The sequence below is a fragment of the Diabrotica virgifera genome, chromosome 5, assembly GCF_917563875.1.
Source record: "Diabrotica virgifera virgifera chromosome 5, PGI_DIABVI_V3a".
NCBI classification, from domain to species: Eukaryota; Metazoa; Arthropoda; class Insecta; order Coleoptera; family Chrysomelidae; genus Diabrotica; species Diabrotica virgifera.
In genome coordinates, this window is record NC_065447.1 from 88,574,966 (window position 1) to 88,591,811 (window position 16,846).

Sequence of the window (16,846 nt, forward strand, 5' to 3'; positions counted from 1 at the left end):
TAAAAATTATAAGAATGATTATTTTTCGAATATATACATATATGTACGTTCCAATTCATATCTTTTCTTTTTCTTTTCAGACACCCAGTGCCAGTCAACTAGTTAACGACACTCACCAAAAACAGCTGGAACTCCAGCGCCTACAGCAAGAACAACTGTTACAACACCAACAGAAACTGCAAGAACTTCAAGGCCAGATAACAGCACAGTATGCTGCAGGTCCTCATCAAGCAGGGCTCATGTTCCTGCCCTTTTTGGAACAACTGCGAGGGCTACAACCTCCAGCGATGCCACCAAATGTTGCCAAGTCACCGATGGGAAATCACGTAAGACCCCAGATTATTGTTTTTTGCTTTGGTGCTATACTTTTTTATATTCTAACACTGTTACTAATAAACCAAGTATAAAAGTTGTACTGATATATAGTCAAAATCACTACCAATAAACATGGAATAACTTAGTATAAGAATTTAGTCCACCGGCCCTCACCCTTGTTTAAGTCTGGAGTCTGGTATAACCTATTTTATGACTGCAAATGTCATCAGAGGCAAAAATATATTATCTTTTGTTTCACATTATATTTTGCAACTATATATATATGTTTATTTGTTGCTTCGAAAATTGCAAAGTAAGACTAAAATTTCGAAAAATAAAAATTTGCTCTAACTTTTGCAAAAATGAACTTAAGACTTTAATATTGCATGGAAAGTTGATGATTCGTCAATTAGTTTAAATTATATTCAATTTGTTTATCCCAAAAAGCTTTTTTTGCAATGTTATCGTTCAGAAAAGAATAATGGTACAGCAATTCTGTGGAAACCATATGAAAGAGGAATACTGCAATAAAAACTCATTTTTATCATTCCGAAAACATTTTACAAAAGTAGGTTCAATTTTGGCTTATAAACAATTTGAATAACTCTAGGTAAATATTAACTGTAGACTTAAATCTACTTTGGGATTTGAAAATCTGGTACTTTTACACGATTTTTCAAAAAAAAAAACACTTTTCGTCTAGGTTAATTTGGTTTGTCAGTTACAGAAAAAAATCAAAATTGACATATTTGACACAATATATCGTACTTATATCGTTGACTGATAAATATACTTATATCGTTGTGTAAGCAATTAGGTAATAATTAATCATGTAAAATAAGTAATATGTAAGTAATAATGTAAAACAACTTTAATCCTGTAGGTATTAAATGGCTTTTTCACAAATATCCACGTTTACTTTTGAAAAATCCATAAATGACCTACCCGGTATTCTGCACCAATCTAACTTGATTTTGATACGTTCTAAAATCATTTCAACAGATTTAAATGCTGCGGGGCAAATTGTCACAGTGACATCTTGCCCCGTGTAATTTGTTACAACTAGCCCCACATAAGCTTCCGTAACTTAATGTCAAATCAAAAATATTTAAATGAATAGATATATTAAAATATGCCTACATATTGTAGTCTACAAGATTGACAGTACCCTTTAAAATACATTTCTCTTACCTTGGTTTCACAAATTCACTCACAGAACGAGATGATTGAATATTAAAAATTTTACATGAGAAGCCTCAAAACACATTTACCCAAATAAGAGGAATAATTACTGGCCGATCTCTGCAATATTTTGTGTGGAATTATTGATGAGTAAGACCTTTCGAGTGTCGATAGCACAGCGTGTTAACTTCACAAATAAGGTAAAAATCGGCATTGTGACAACTTACCCCTGTGACAACTAGCCCCGGTCTCCCCTATGTATAATACTCTATTCCCCACAGATATCCTTGCTGAGGCCTATTTTCCTTTGTGGTGGTTCCTATGTTCCTTATCTTGCTTATCTAAGGTACACAAAACAAATTTTAACGTGTTTTGTGAAAGTCCTATATGATATATTAATATATTAAAATCTACAATCAACAACTAAAGTTTTTTATTGAAAAAAAAAACAACATTTTTTGGTTTCAAGATGGAATCCCACCCTCTCTTTAGTGGTAGGTAGTTTAACCTTTTGACCATAGCTCTGATGGTGGCTTTGTAAGCCGAAAGCGATCAGGTAGGAATTTAAAAAAATAGTTACTTATAAAATAGTTTTCCTTCCCATTCTTTTAAAGAAAATTGTGATATGGAGAGCTAGATACTACCATCAAATGACTTTTTAAATGTTCAGAATACTCCAGATCCTTTGATGGGTTGGTTAGGTATATAGTAGGGGAGGATGATAATCTACTGTCAATCAAGAAGAACCCTAATTAATAAAATGTAGACAGCACATATGGGAAGATGTAGGGTGCAGTAATGTCGTACTAATTATATACCTTAATAATACTAATTTCATTTTTTTTACTAGATGCTCCCTCCACATCAAGTCCCAAATTGGATCTCAGCCACAGCTCACCTCGCTCAAATGCCAAACATGACGGGTCCAGCGCCAGAAAAACGATCTCCACCTCCACAAACGACGCCGTCGACGCCACCTCCACCCCCATCGGACCCAGATGCGCCTCTCAACCTCAGCAAACCAAAATCCTCGAGCTCCGGTTCTGCGAGGTCAAGCCCACAAAGTACTCCCACTGCTCCTCTACAAGATCAGCCAGTGGCAGCAACTGCGCCTAAACTTCTTCCGCCTAATCTAATGATGTCACGGGCGTTCTTACCATATGCAGGATTACCACCACAGTTTCCTTTGGACAGGAATATGCCCAACAAAGACATGACCAGTCCGGACAAGCAACCGCATTTCCCTCTTCATATGTATGGTTTGCCGACACCGCCGCATATGGGTGGACCCAAAGAGGATAGTATTAAGGAAGATAGAGATTTTTTAGCCAGTTGTCACCGTAAGTACAATATGCAGTTTAAATTCTGTTTTCATTAAAACCCGTAGCTTTGACACAGAGTGTCACAAAAGTAGTGGAACGGTCGAATATTTTACGAAATAAACATCGGATCGAAAAACTGAAAAATATGTTTTCAATAATTTTCAAAAATCTATTGAATGGCAGCAAACACGACCCCCCACTCCACCCCTGGAGGTGGGGTGGAAGGTAACTTTAAAATCTTAAATGAAAACCCTAGTTTTTATTGTAGATTTGCATTCCTTACGTAAAATACATACAGTACATATTTGGGGGTAAAACTGACAAAGACAGGACGAAGTGATGAAGCCATAAAAGACAGAATAACCAAAGGAAAACAAGTTATAGGTGCGTTGAATTCAGTATTATGGCAAAAAAATATAAGACCGGAAACGAAAAAACGAATATATAATACCATATTAAAACCAGTAATCGTCTATGGCTCAGAAGTGTGGCAGTTATCACAAAAACTTAAAGGTAACCTATTGGCAGTTGAAATGGATTTTTGGAGGAGAGCAGCGGGAAAGTCTAGATTAGAACATGTGAAAAATGAGGACATCAGGAGACAAATGAAAGTACAAAGATCAATTATAGAAGACATCGAAAAACAACAACTAATATGGTACGGACATGTTAGACGTATGGGGGAAGAAAGACTACCCAAAAAGATATTAGAATGGGTACCACCAGAGAAAAGAAAACGAGGACGACCACCAACAACATGGATCCAAGGAATCTCAAAAGCAATGTCAGCAAGAAATCTATCTGAAGAAGACTGGCAGAATAGACAGGCTTGGCGAACGGGAACCCAAAGGCGTATTACGCTGTGAACGGGATATATATATATATATATACGTAAAATACAGCATTTTTTATTCGAGATATTTTTTCGAATTTTGAACAGATGGCGCTATAATCGGAAAAAACTACATATTTGTCATGATACCATTGGTAAATTATAGAAACGGTCTAATGTCTCGAGAAATACACTTCGAAATTAAGAACCAAAAAATATGTGTTTAATATTTTTCGAAAAACTATCAAATAACCCCAAACATGATCCTCCAATCCATCCCCTGGAGGTGGGGTGGTTGGTAGCTTTAAAACATAAATGGGCACCCCATTTTCTATTGCAAATTTGAATTCTCCATAAAAAATAAGTAACATTTGTTCGAAACATGTTTTAGAATTGTTGATAGATGGCGCTAAAATCGGAAAAATACGATTTATTAGCGCCATCTATCAAGAATTCTAAAAAAGGTTTCGAATAAATGTTACTTATTCTTTCATGTGGAATCCAAAACTTCAATAAACTATTTAAGATTTTAGAGTTACCCCCCACCCCACCTCCAGGGCGGGGAGTGGGGAGTCGTGTTTGGTGTCATTCGATAGGTTTTTGAAAAATATTAAACAATTGTTTTTTGGTTTTTCCTTTCGAAGTGTATTTCTCAAGATATTAGACCGTTTCTATAATTTACCTATGTAATCACGATAAATTGTTTTTTCCGATTATAGCGCCATCTATCCACAATTCGAAAAAATATCTCGAATAAAAGTTACTTTTATGTGAGCAATCCAAATCTGCAATAAATGCTGAGGGTTTCCATTTAAGATTTTAAAGTTACCTGCCATCCCACCTCCAGGGGGTGGAAGAGGGGGTCGTGTTTGCTGTCATTCGATATATTTTTGAAAATTATTGAACACATATTTTTCAGTTGTTCGATACGATGTCTATTTATATATAATATTACTTTCGTATAGTTTTCGTAGTTGTATTGAATACCACCTTTTTGCAAATTTTTTCTCATTATATCTCACTACTTTAGGAATGAGATCGGCAAATTCCACAAAGCTCTGGAATTAGTTTCTAACTGTAATCACTCAAAATTACTTCTTATCTACCATATAATAGTATTAATAATATATTAATAATTGGCATTATTTAAAAAAATGAATGAAAAAAATAAAAAAATTATAATAATAAATTAATTATAATAATAAATATAATTATAATAATAAATTTATTATTATAATAATAAAATCAGTTTTTTTAGTAAAATTGTGGCTTATTTCCCATCAAAACTAATTAATTACAAAAATGCCACAAGAAAATAGCTTCAGAACAACATTAAAAAAATAAAACACGAAATTTGAGAAATTTGTTCATTATCAAAAAAAAAAAAATCATCGTCACTTCTAGCGAAGTTATTGTCACCTTCTTTGGGCAGTTCCTTTATCGCGGAGCAGTTCCTTTAGTCCGGACAAATCTTCTTTTATTTCTACAATTAACTTTGTGAATTGGCATCTTATACAATTAGGCTATTGATTATATTCAAAATGAGATAGCTAAAAGGAACTACAACGTTAACGGGCTTTTATTATTTCATATGGTCAATGAACATCTATATATGAAAAAACCGCGAAGTGCTACCATTTAAAGGGGTGCGTTTTTGAGAAATGGGTGAATTAGTCCCTGGGCACAGGTTACATTAGGGTGAGTTCTATGCACTTTTGGTATAAACATACCTACATAAAAATTGTCCCTGGTTAAATTTCCTATCTAAATATCACTTTTTAAAGTCAATGATAATTTTTTGTACAAAAGTAGATTCAACAGAATAAACACAAAGAAACCCAAAAGAAAGAAATTTTGTTTTTTGTCCCATAACTTTTTTCCACGAGGATATAGGTATAGATATTGCTTTACAGAAAAAAAATCTACATATTTCTTCTTTAAAATGTTGTTTAGTAGAGGTAATTAGGATTTATAGTTTTCGAAATATGATTTTTCAAAGTTCGCCGCTCACAGCAATTTTGGGCAATTTTCCTTGTTATTTCGCAAATATTGTTCTGTAACTTTTTTCCACGTAAATTTAGGTATATGAAATGTACACGTAATAGAAATAGAAATTAATTAGCTTTAAAATGGTCTACTGCAGCGTTTCCCAAACTTATTTTTCTGTGGCCCGGTTATTTTTGTGCTTATACTTCGTGACCCACAATTTTTTTTGTATACTCTGGTATGTGTGTACAAGAAAACATATATTTAAATATTTATTATAGTTTTATATATTTTAATGAATAATTAGCTCAAACAAAAATGTAATAAAACAAAATAAAAATCAAATAATTTAATAATGAGAAATATGCAGTTGTTTCTGGTTAACTAAAAAATTCACGTTTGGAGGAAAAAATACTAATATTATTCTCAGGTCCTTCCAAACGATTTCTATATGTATTTATTTTTGAGGAAAACCATTATTGAAAACCCCGCGTCACACCTATAGTTCGTAACAAAAGAAATTAGAAATTTTATCGCTTTTCCTGCTAAAACTGGGTACTCATCCCGGCAAGGCAGTCAATAATCTATCAGTGGTAATCATCTAAATCAGGAAGGACTGTCTCGGATTCTCTGTCCATTGTAAATGGATTCCTTATCCATACTTTGTTGCTGTGGATGGGGGAATATTCCTTCAGATTTGCCTCCAGAACAGGTGTTCCTTGAAAGCTACTGAAATCTCATCCTACAATGAATTCACGTCCTACTCTTTTTGTAGGTCTGTTAGATTTTTAAAAGCTTTGTAATTTCCTGCTTGCTCGCGACGTGTCCTCAAATTAAGTTTTGTTGTTGCAGCTTCCACCTTCTCTTGTACTCTAAATACGTTTTAATTGCTACCTTGTAATGTCATATTTAAATTGTTCAAGAAGTCAAAAATATCACAAAAATAGCGGTGGCGTCAGTCAGAGCACTGCCTTAAAATGCAAGATGTGAGACGGCGAGACGACGCGACCCAGCATTTTTCTTTCGTGGACCGGTACCGGGTCGCGACCCACCATTTGGGAAACGCTGGTCTACTGGATAACGTTGTACGACTTTTTTTAAAGAGATTATGGTTTTTCAAAATTTTATACTTTTAACGATTTTTTATAATATAATATAAAAATAAAATTATATTATTATATTATATATTATATAATATTATATTATATATAGTATATATAATATAATATTATATTATATATTACATAATACCTAATATAAAAAATATATTATTATTTACATTTTTTTACGATTATTTTTGAAATTTCTCATAATAACTATTTTACTTTAAAATGGTGTATTACAAAAAATTCCAGGATTATTTTTGAATAAGATATTATTATTTTTCAAAATGTAATAAGTACTTGCAACGATTTTTGATTTTAGGAATATTTTTTAAATTTCTCATTATAATTTTTTTTTCTTGTACATGAATATACTATATATTGCTCAATAAAGAGGGCTTACTTTCTGTTCTTTAAAATGGTGTATCATCTATATTTAAATAATGGAAACCGAGTGATTCTTTGATATTTTTTTACCTGTGTTATTTAAAATTATTTCTTTTACAAAAATTACATAAACATTAGTCTTAGAAAACATCACTTTAGTTAAAATTATTTAAACGTTGACATTTAAAAAATTTCAAAATCAAAGTCCATCTCTTCGTTAGCATTAGCTTCAATCTCACCTCTGACACCTCAGTTATCTTAGAGTCCCACAATTAGTACCCATGCACATGCACTCTTTTCAGAATATTGAAAAACTAATTCCTATCTTCCTACAAACGCAGTTTTTTGTACATCATTTTGTACATTTACATGCTATTTTTTCCAGCAAAGCTTGTGGTGCAGGGGCTATGACAGTAAATATTGGAATTAATCCATATTTTGAAGTTTGCCCGGCCGAGTCAAGTGGATCCAAAGTATTACCTATAAAAAATAAGATTCAATCATAACACACAATCACATAAAAAAGTTATAATGAGAAATTTAAAAAATAATCCTAAAATCAAAAATCGTTGCAAGTATGTACTTATTACATTTTGAAAAAGTATATCTTATTCAAAAATAATCCTAGAATTTTTTATAATACACCATTTTAAAGTAAACAGAATAAGCTTTATTTTTTATTATATAATATATACCTAAATGAAGAAGAAAAAAAAGTTATAATGGGAAATTTAAAAAATAATCGTAAAAAATATAAAAACTCGGTTAAAGTATAAAATCTTGAAAAAGATAACCTCTTTAAAAGAAGTCGTACAACATTATACAGTAGAACATTTTAAAGGTAATTAATTTCTATTCCTCTTACATGTACCATTGCATATGCCTAAAGTTGCGTAGAAAAATTTACAGAACAATATTTGCGAAATAACAAGGAAAATTGCCCAAAATTGCTGTGAGTGGCGAACTTTGAAAAATCATATTGCGAAAACTGTAAATCCTAATGACCTGTACTAAACCTTATTTTAAAGAGAAAATATGTAAGTTTTTTTTCTGTGAAGAAATGTCTATACCTATATCTCCGTGGACAAAAGTTATGGGACAAAAAACAAAATTTCTTTCTTTTGGGTTTCTTTGTGCTTTTTCGTTTGAATATATTTTTGTAAAAAAAAGTATCTTTGACTTTAAAAAGTTATATTTAGATAGGAAATTTAACCAGGAACAATTTTTGTGTAGACCTGTTTGTACCAAAAGTGCATAGAACTCACCCTAATGTAACCTGTGCCCAGGGACTAATTTACCCATTTCTCAAAAACGCACCCCTCTAAATGGTAGCACTCCGCGGTTTTTTCATATAAAGAGATTCATTGACCATATGAAATAATAAAACCCCGTTAACGTTGTAGTTCCTTTCTATAGTACATAATCAATAGCCTAAATATTTATCTATTCTTTTCTATCTTTGAATACCTTTAAAATTTAAATTTCAGTTGACTATCTTAAAAAGTGTAAACCATCAACGTGTATGACTGTGCAAAATTTCAAATCTGTATTTATTTTGATAGCTGAAATAAAGGGGTGTCCTCATCCCAAAAGCGACACACTGTAAATAGACAATAAATTGACAACACTGTAAAAGCAATAATAAATATATTGCTTATTTCAGAGTTATTTGGGAAATGTAGCTCTAACACAATATTCAAAAACATCTTGCAAAGGCATCCAATTTCGAGAATTCCGTTTATCAAATGTGACAGGAATAATGAAATAAAAATTTGCTCATAAAGCATCAAATACAGCTACATTCTCAGGGATTTGATGGTTTTCCAGTTTTTCCAGTTTTTTGATGGTATGTCTCATCAACCTCTTGCAAGTCCATCGTTTCAATATCTTCAATTCCAAATTTTGAGTTATCTGGAATACATCTTCGAATGATTTTTCTCCATAGAATCCATAATCTTCCTCCACATTTTTGTATCAAACCATCAAAAAATACATACAAACAACTATTTTGCATGGTACTTTTGGAAACATTATATTTTTTTATACGGAAACGTTATTTGGAAACGTTATAATTTATATTTGTCAATCCGTTTCTTCTTCTTCTTCTTCTTCTTCTTCTTCTTCTTCTTCTTCTTCTTCTTCTTCCTCTTCTTCTTCTTCTTCTTGTTCTTCTTGTTCTTCTTGTTCTTCTTCTTCTTCTTCTTCTTCTTCCTCTTTACAAGCAATTCTGCGGTTGATACCGCTATGGATGGAAGGTTGTCACTCCTTCCATTTTTTGCGCGGTCGTCCGATACTTCTTCTACCGATTGGTTATTTATCTCTTGGTATTTTGACCACACGGGTCTTTCCCATTCTATGTGGTTATTCCTTTCTGTTTTCTTTTTAGTGTCCGTTCGTTTATACTCTGTACGTTACATTTTCTTCTAATGTCTGCACTCCTCCTTCAATCTCTCAGCGTATTTCCTCTAATTCTTCTCAGTACACTCATCTCTGCTGTTTCCAATAGCCTTTGTGGTGTGGCTGTGTCGGATCTTGTTTCTGATGCTTGCCGTTATTGGTCCTATACTGGTTTCATAAATTCTTGACTTCATCTGCGTTCCTGACTTCCATTTTGTTGTTTTGGTAGATCTTTTCAATAGTTTTTAAGGTATCTAGGGAAACTTATCTATTATACAGAAGATGGATTACATATTTGAGTCTTACTCTGTCAAATGCTTTCTGCTAGTCAATCAGACACAGCAATGTTGGTCTACTACTATACTCTATTGATTTCTCAGTAATTTGTTTTATGATGAATATTGCATCTATACACGATCTTCCAGTACGAAAGCCATGTTGTTCATCTGCTAAACTTATTCTCTGATTAACTAGTTCTTCTAAAATTTTAGATGTACATACCTAAGTTTTGAGGGTAGTATAAGTTTAGTAGCATAAGTTTATATTTTTATCTCCTGTTTTGAGTAGTATAATTAGTTCGCTAGTTCTCTATTCTTCCGGTATTTTATTGTGTTTTATAATTTTGTTAATAATTAATGTTGTCAATTGTTCTGTTATTGCTGCTCCACAATATTTTAGTAATTCGTTTCGTATTCCGTATTTATCTGCAGCTTTTACGTTATCCAGCTTTTCCATGTATCGTTTTCTATTCTTTTCTATGTGTTTTGGCTGTAGAAGTTTGATTTTAATAAGTCTTCAGGAAGTCTTTCTTCTTCAAAAAGATATTCTTCAGAAGTCGATCAACTCGAAGAAAGGTTTATGGCAGCTAAAAAGTGTAGTAATAAAGTACAAACAAATAAACCTCTGAACAAATGAAAAAATGACTCGATCACTAGTTATGACGTATCCCTCTAACACAGGGTATCTCTATGACAAATAGGAACATTGAGTGAGAATTTTATTTCAGAACGTGAAAAAATATACAGTTGTTTCCTATCCTATTCTTCTAATTTTTGTACAGTTCTTTAAATACGCCAGTCAATGGGAGCAATAATAGGATATTACCTCCGAATTCTATCCTACTGCATGGATTTTAATGAAATTTTGGGCCTACCTCTACTTATCTCCTAATTCAAAGTCTGCCCTATGCCGATGTGTGCTTTTATCTTGGGGTGGTTTCCCACCCCTTCTTAGGTGTGAAAAATTTTTTGGTTAAAATTATCACGAAATTCGCTAGAGAACCTAATTCTAAGCAAAAACTGTTCTATAATTTTTTTTTGAAAACTCCATACTTTTTGAGATATCGTGGTTGAAAATTGGCTATTTTCATTGAAACGTAATACCTTTTCGAACGGTTTTTTGCGAATACCTTAAAAACTATGCATCTAACTAAAAAAACTAAATATTTTTGTAGGTTATAAAAAACAAAGAGACGCTTGCCTTCATAAATTTTCTAGTTACAATACAACAAGAGATATGGTAGGTGAAAATAGTTTGTTTTTTGGTATATTCTCAAATTGGTGTATTCAACTTGAAATAACAGAGAAACGGTCGATTTTAGGTGTATAATACTACTAATAATTTTGGTAGTGCTTGAAAAGACCTTTAAAACGAGCTAAATTAAAGGTCCATTACATTAAAACTAAGCAACATATTCTGCAAACAAAATTGATACCTAATGTATTTTAAGAAAAAATGAGAAGTAATTTTAACCCCCATCCACCAAAATGTAAATACATCGTTGTCCTTCCACAATACCTTTTATTATAGTGTTATTTCTATGTTCAAAAAGTTGGACGGGGTTAAAATGAATGGTTTTTGAAAAAAAAGATCAAATTATAGAGCGCATTTTTAAATTTTCTTAAAAATCTTCCTTTTTCTCCATGTAACTTGAAAATTATAAGAGATACAGTAATAAAAAATAAAAAGGAAATTTTTATCTGAAAAAGCCCTACATTTTTCTGTGGTATCTTTTTTCCGTATCTCTTATCTTTTTCGAGTTACATGGAGAAAAAGGAAGATTTTTAAGAAAATTTAAAAATGCGCTCTATAATTTGATCTTATTTTTTTTCAAAAACCATTCATTTTAATCCAGTCAAACTTTTTGAACATAGAAATAACATTATAATAAAAAGTATTGTAGAAGGAAAAAGATGTATTTAAATTCTGATGGATGAGGGGATAAATATACTTCTCATTTCTTCTTAAAATACATTAGTCATTAACTTTTTGCAGAATATTTCGCTTAGTTTGCATGTAATCGACCATTAGTATTGCTCATTTTAAAGGTCTTTTCAAGCACTACAAAAGTTATTAATTAGTATCATTATACACCTAAAATCGACAGTTTCTCTGTTATTTCAAGTTGAATACACCGATTTGGGCATGCAGCAAAAAAACAAACTTTTCTTACCTACCATATCCCTCTTTATATTTTAACTAGAAGATTTATGAAGAAACGAATCTCTTTGTTTTTTATAACCTACAGAAATATTTTATATATTTTTTTTGTTAGATGCATAGTTTTTAAGGTATTCGTAAAAATCCGTCCGAAATGATGGCATTTTTCAATGAAAATGGCCAATTTTCAACCACTAATAACTCAAAAAGTACCTATCGAGTTTTCAAAAAATAATTATAGAACAGTTTTTGCTTAAAATAAGGTTCTCTAGCCTCTTCCGTGGCTATTTTAACCAAAACATTTTTCACCCCCGAGAAGGGGTGGGAACCACCCCCATGATAAAAGCGCACATCGGCATAGGGTAGACTTTGTTTCTTGAGCTATTCCCTACTTACTGTGAAAATATCAAGGAAATACCCTCATTGACTGCCCTAAAAATAGTTTCATAGTTTCGCGTCGTCTTAAATTGTCTATTCTGCGATGCTACATAGTCTTATATTTAATGTTTGTTTGGTAACTGTGGACCATGTTCAACTATTCATAGTATAATAAAGCAACTTAATGTCTAATAATTATTCCACAAATAAATCTTACTTGACACTCGTACAAATTTTGCGTTTTAACCCCTTTGTTTATAAATTAAACATATTCTTAAGTGACTCGTAAACTGAAGTTTACACCCACAAGTCAGTCAAGTATTATATAACATCACTCTGAAACGTATCAATAAAACAAACCATGTATCATTTTATGTGAATAATATTTAATTGTATTTTTGGCATCAGCTCAAGCACTATATTATTCATCTGGACTGCAGATTACAATTAAAAAAATAAAAGCTCTATTGAGATCAAAGACTGTTTTATTATTTTCGATTTTCGAGTGGCATACCATTATTTACGTATGATATATTTATATAAATACACATTGTGTTTATGCTTCTTCCATCCACTCGAGACCATAAAAATGAATATAATTTGAACTCATTGTTGAATGATTCTGGAATAATTTATCTCCTATCTCTTAAAATAGTTACTCAAAGTAGTACATACCATTAATTTATTGTTATATTATATACAGCTACTAATTTGCTCCGAATATATATGTATAATATTATTTAAAATCCACATAGACACATCTAGATAAAACAAAGTAATTCATCCTTAACTGGAATCATTAGGTAACGTTAGTACTTGAATTGGCAATTTCAAACTAAAAATTGGTCAACCAATGCATTAACGATAATGGCAACAAGTTAAACAACCTCAGATTAGCTGACGATATCGTGATGATAGCGAACACATTCGAAGAACTGCAAATTATGATGAAGGAACTCGAAGGCAGCTCCCAAAAATACGTCTGTCTAAAAATGAATATGAGAAAAACAAAAATAATGACAAACACAGATGACCCCAGACATATAACTACAAATGGCAGTGAGATAGAACAATTCCAGAAATATATCTACCTAAACCAAATCCTGAAACTTGACAAAGAGAACCAGTGGCGTACCGATAGATCAGCGGGCCCTGGTTCCAGTTGGGATGCGGGCCCGCCCGCCCAATAAAAACACACATTGTATATCAAAAGTTTTTAATAAACATTAAATCATATATCATAAAATATATCATATTATACATATTTATAAAAACTCAAGCTAATTAAATTTATAGTCTTACTCAGAGCTTTTGCTTAAATTTTTTAAAAAACTGCTTGGATTGACATGAAATTTGGCACACATATAGCTAACATGTAAAAGAAAAAAAGTGATATTGTGCCGATGTGTGCTTTTGCCCTGGGGGTGAGTTTCACCCCTTCTCGGAAGTGAAAAAACATATATTCAAAATAAGTCCGGAATTAAATAAACGGACTAATTCTAAACTTTAGTTCTATAGTGTTTTTTAACTAAGTCAATACTTTTCGAGCTATTTGCGAGTGAATATTTTTACTTTTCAACAACAAAAAAAAAACACGTTTTTAGAATGTTTTTCTCAAATAAGTCAAAAAGTACCTAAGTATTTTATCGAAAAAAAATTTCTTAGTAGTAGACCCAGTAGGAGCAGTTGTAGATAATAAAAAGTAGGATCTTATTCGTCAAATTTAAAATCTAATATTTCAACTTTGAAATAATCAAAAAATGAAGCACTTTTAGGGAAAAACTCATCGCAACTTTTTTAAAGTGTTTAAAAAAGCTTTATTTTTGTTTTTTTTTTTAGTTTCTTATATCAAAATTAAGTATGTAACGCTCAAAATAAAGTTTGTCCCTTTTAAGTTATTGGTGATACCAAACATCTCAAGTAGTAAAAAAAATATAGGTTTTGCTATTGTGAGTATTGTGGACTTTTTGTTTTCCTTGAGACAAAAATTGACTAAGATAAGGATGTTCAAAATTTGGGTATATTCGTGATTAGCGACATAGGCGTAACCAGGGGGGTTTGGGGGTTTTAACCCCCCCATTTGGATGTACTTTGAGCTCTATACGCTTAAAACCATTACTATTCCATATCCCCCAGAGACCATAAAGTAGTTGTAACCCCCCGCCTTAGGATCATTCTGGTTACACCTCTGATTAGTGACTCGTTTAAGCCCATCTAGATAACTACGGCCTTTTCAAAAATAAGCACTTTGAACCAATGAATCTTACAGAACTTATAAACAATAAAGAAGTAAAGTAATTTGTGAAGCGGTAACGATTAATTTAATTTCGGATGCTAATTGGGGGTGATTTTCACGATTTTTTTTACCAACAAAAAATGGAATAACCTTATTTGGATCGTCACTTACTAACTTTTGATGTTAGAAACTTTTTTAAAAAACAAAAAGAAAGCTGTTTTAAATGCTTTAAAAAAGTTGAATTTTCCCCGAAACGTGCTTGATTTTTTGGTTATTCCACGTTGAAATATTCTATTTGGAATTTGAATAGTAAAAACCTACTTTTCATAAGCGACAACTCTGCTTCTACTGGGTCTGCAAACTTTATACATACACCATTTTTTTTCATTTTGTTATAAGTTATATTTTTGCCAATACCTAATAGTTTTTTTTGGCAAAATACTTACTTTTTGAGTTATTTGCGAAAAACCGCCTGCACCGTGGTTTTTTTGTTGAAAAATAAATATTTTCACTCGCAAATAACTCGAAAAGTATTGACTTTTCGTCGAAAAATGTATTGACTTATTAAAAAAAGGGTATCGAAAAAAAAATGCCTGAATTAGTTAGTTCATCCAATTCCTGACTTTTTGTCTTAATAAATAAATTTTGTTTTTAAATTTTTTGATGAGTAGGTATTCTTTGTTTTTATTTATAAGTATGTACCTACACAAAATTAAAATTTATCAAGCAGTTACATTTCCTAGTGTGTACTTGTGTAGTTCAAAATGTCCCCATCAAATTAGAAACAAAAAAACAAAAAGCGCGTTATAGAGGGCCCCTGCGGGGCCCGGGCCCTGGTTCCACGAAACCCGCGACACCATGCTCAGTACGCCACTGAAGAGAACCAAAGTGTGAAAATTACTAGAAGAGCAAGACTAGCATGGGCAGGATTTGGAGAACTTAGTTGGATACTTAAGAACGGAAAAATACCCCAATACTTGAGGAGCAAAGTATTCAACCAGTGTATCCTTCCTATCATGACATATGGATTTTAAACCAGGACCATAATCAAATATGAATAAACTAGCCACAACAGAAACAGCAATGGAAAGAGCAATGTTAGGTATACGACTGTCAGATAAAAAGAGAAACGACTGGGTAAGATCAAAAACAAAAGTCGAGGACATAACAGAAATTGCCAAACTTAAATGGAGCTTCGCATGCCACACTGCTGGACAAATAGACCAACGTTGGAATGCAACAGTACCACATTGGACACCTTACGAAAGTAAACGACCAAGAGGAAGACCACAGATGAGATGGGTTGATTATATTAAAAGAATAGCCGGAACAAATTGGAAATATGTTCCTGCACCGACAATTTTATTTACTATTTAGTATGCAAAAATAAAAAGCGGTTAATTTTTTAGCTACAAATGTCCAGGTTCATAATCTTCTTCTTCATCAAGTTTTCCCTTTTTAAGGGTCGCTGTTCGTTGCCCTTCTTCGAAACTCATTTGTGTCCATCGTGTTTTCTTCACCTAAACCTTTTTCTCTAAAGTTCCCTGTTCACAGTCCTTCCATCTTCTCCTCGGGTTTCCTCTACATCTCCTTCCATAATATACTTCTAACTCTATCTTTCGTCCCACATACTTTTTATTTCTACGTCTAACGTGACCAAACCATTGCGGTCTTTGTTCTTTGATTGATTGTATACAATTATTACCGTGGCCTCCTGTATCCTTCAGTGCTTCCTAGTACGAGTTTTATTTGGTTATGTATCTTAAAACCTATTGTATTAAAAAAGTATCTTAAAAGTTTCGTTACAAAACATTAAAGAGTCGGTAGACCTGAAATTATCCAATTAGTTAAACAATAGGGAACAGTTTAGAAACTTGTCATTAAGTTCTTGAAACCGAATGTATCGCCATGAGAACTTTACTAATAAATACACAATTGGTTCACTTACTTAAATGTTATCTCCGTTTTTACGAATATATGAACCGCTGGTAATTTATTGTTTGAGAATACATTGTGAGAGAGAGCAAGTATGTTCACGTGTTTGTAGGGAAATTACGACTACTATTTTTGCAATTTTCAATTGCATTTGTCCAATTTGCCGAAGCTTTGATTACTTTGCGCGGTCGATATAAGTTTAAAATTTAACAATGTTTCACTTACAGTTAGTTATCTGACCCATTCTGCCGTATCCATACTACTGTTAAATTTAGCAAGAATGTATCAAGTTTAGCGAAAGGTTGGGGCTAATCAAAGGCTGCAAGCTTTTTTG

At 32.2% G+C, this 16,846-nt stretch overlaps 1 protein-coding gene across 2 annotated transcripts in view; it reads left to right on the top strand.

The window, feature by feature from the left end:
- The window catches only part of LOC114326854 (transcription factor SOX-13), a 576,610-nt gene that overhangs the window by 550,742 nt on the left and 9,022 nt on the right, over positions 1-16,846 (top strand). For both annotated transcript variants that reach the window (XM_028275310.2, XM_050651483.1), the window contains exons 4-5: positions 81-326; positions 2,348-2,837. In XM_028275310.2, coding sequence (XP_028131111.2) covers positions 81-326; positions 2,348-2,837 — 736 coding nt within the window. The remainder of the gene's footprint in view (positions 1-80; positions 327-2,347; positions 2,838-16,846) is intronic.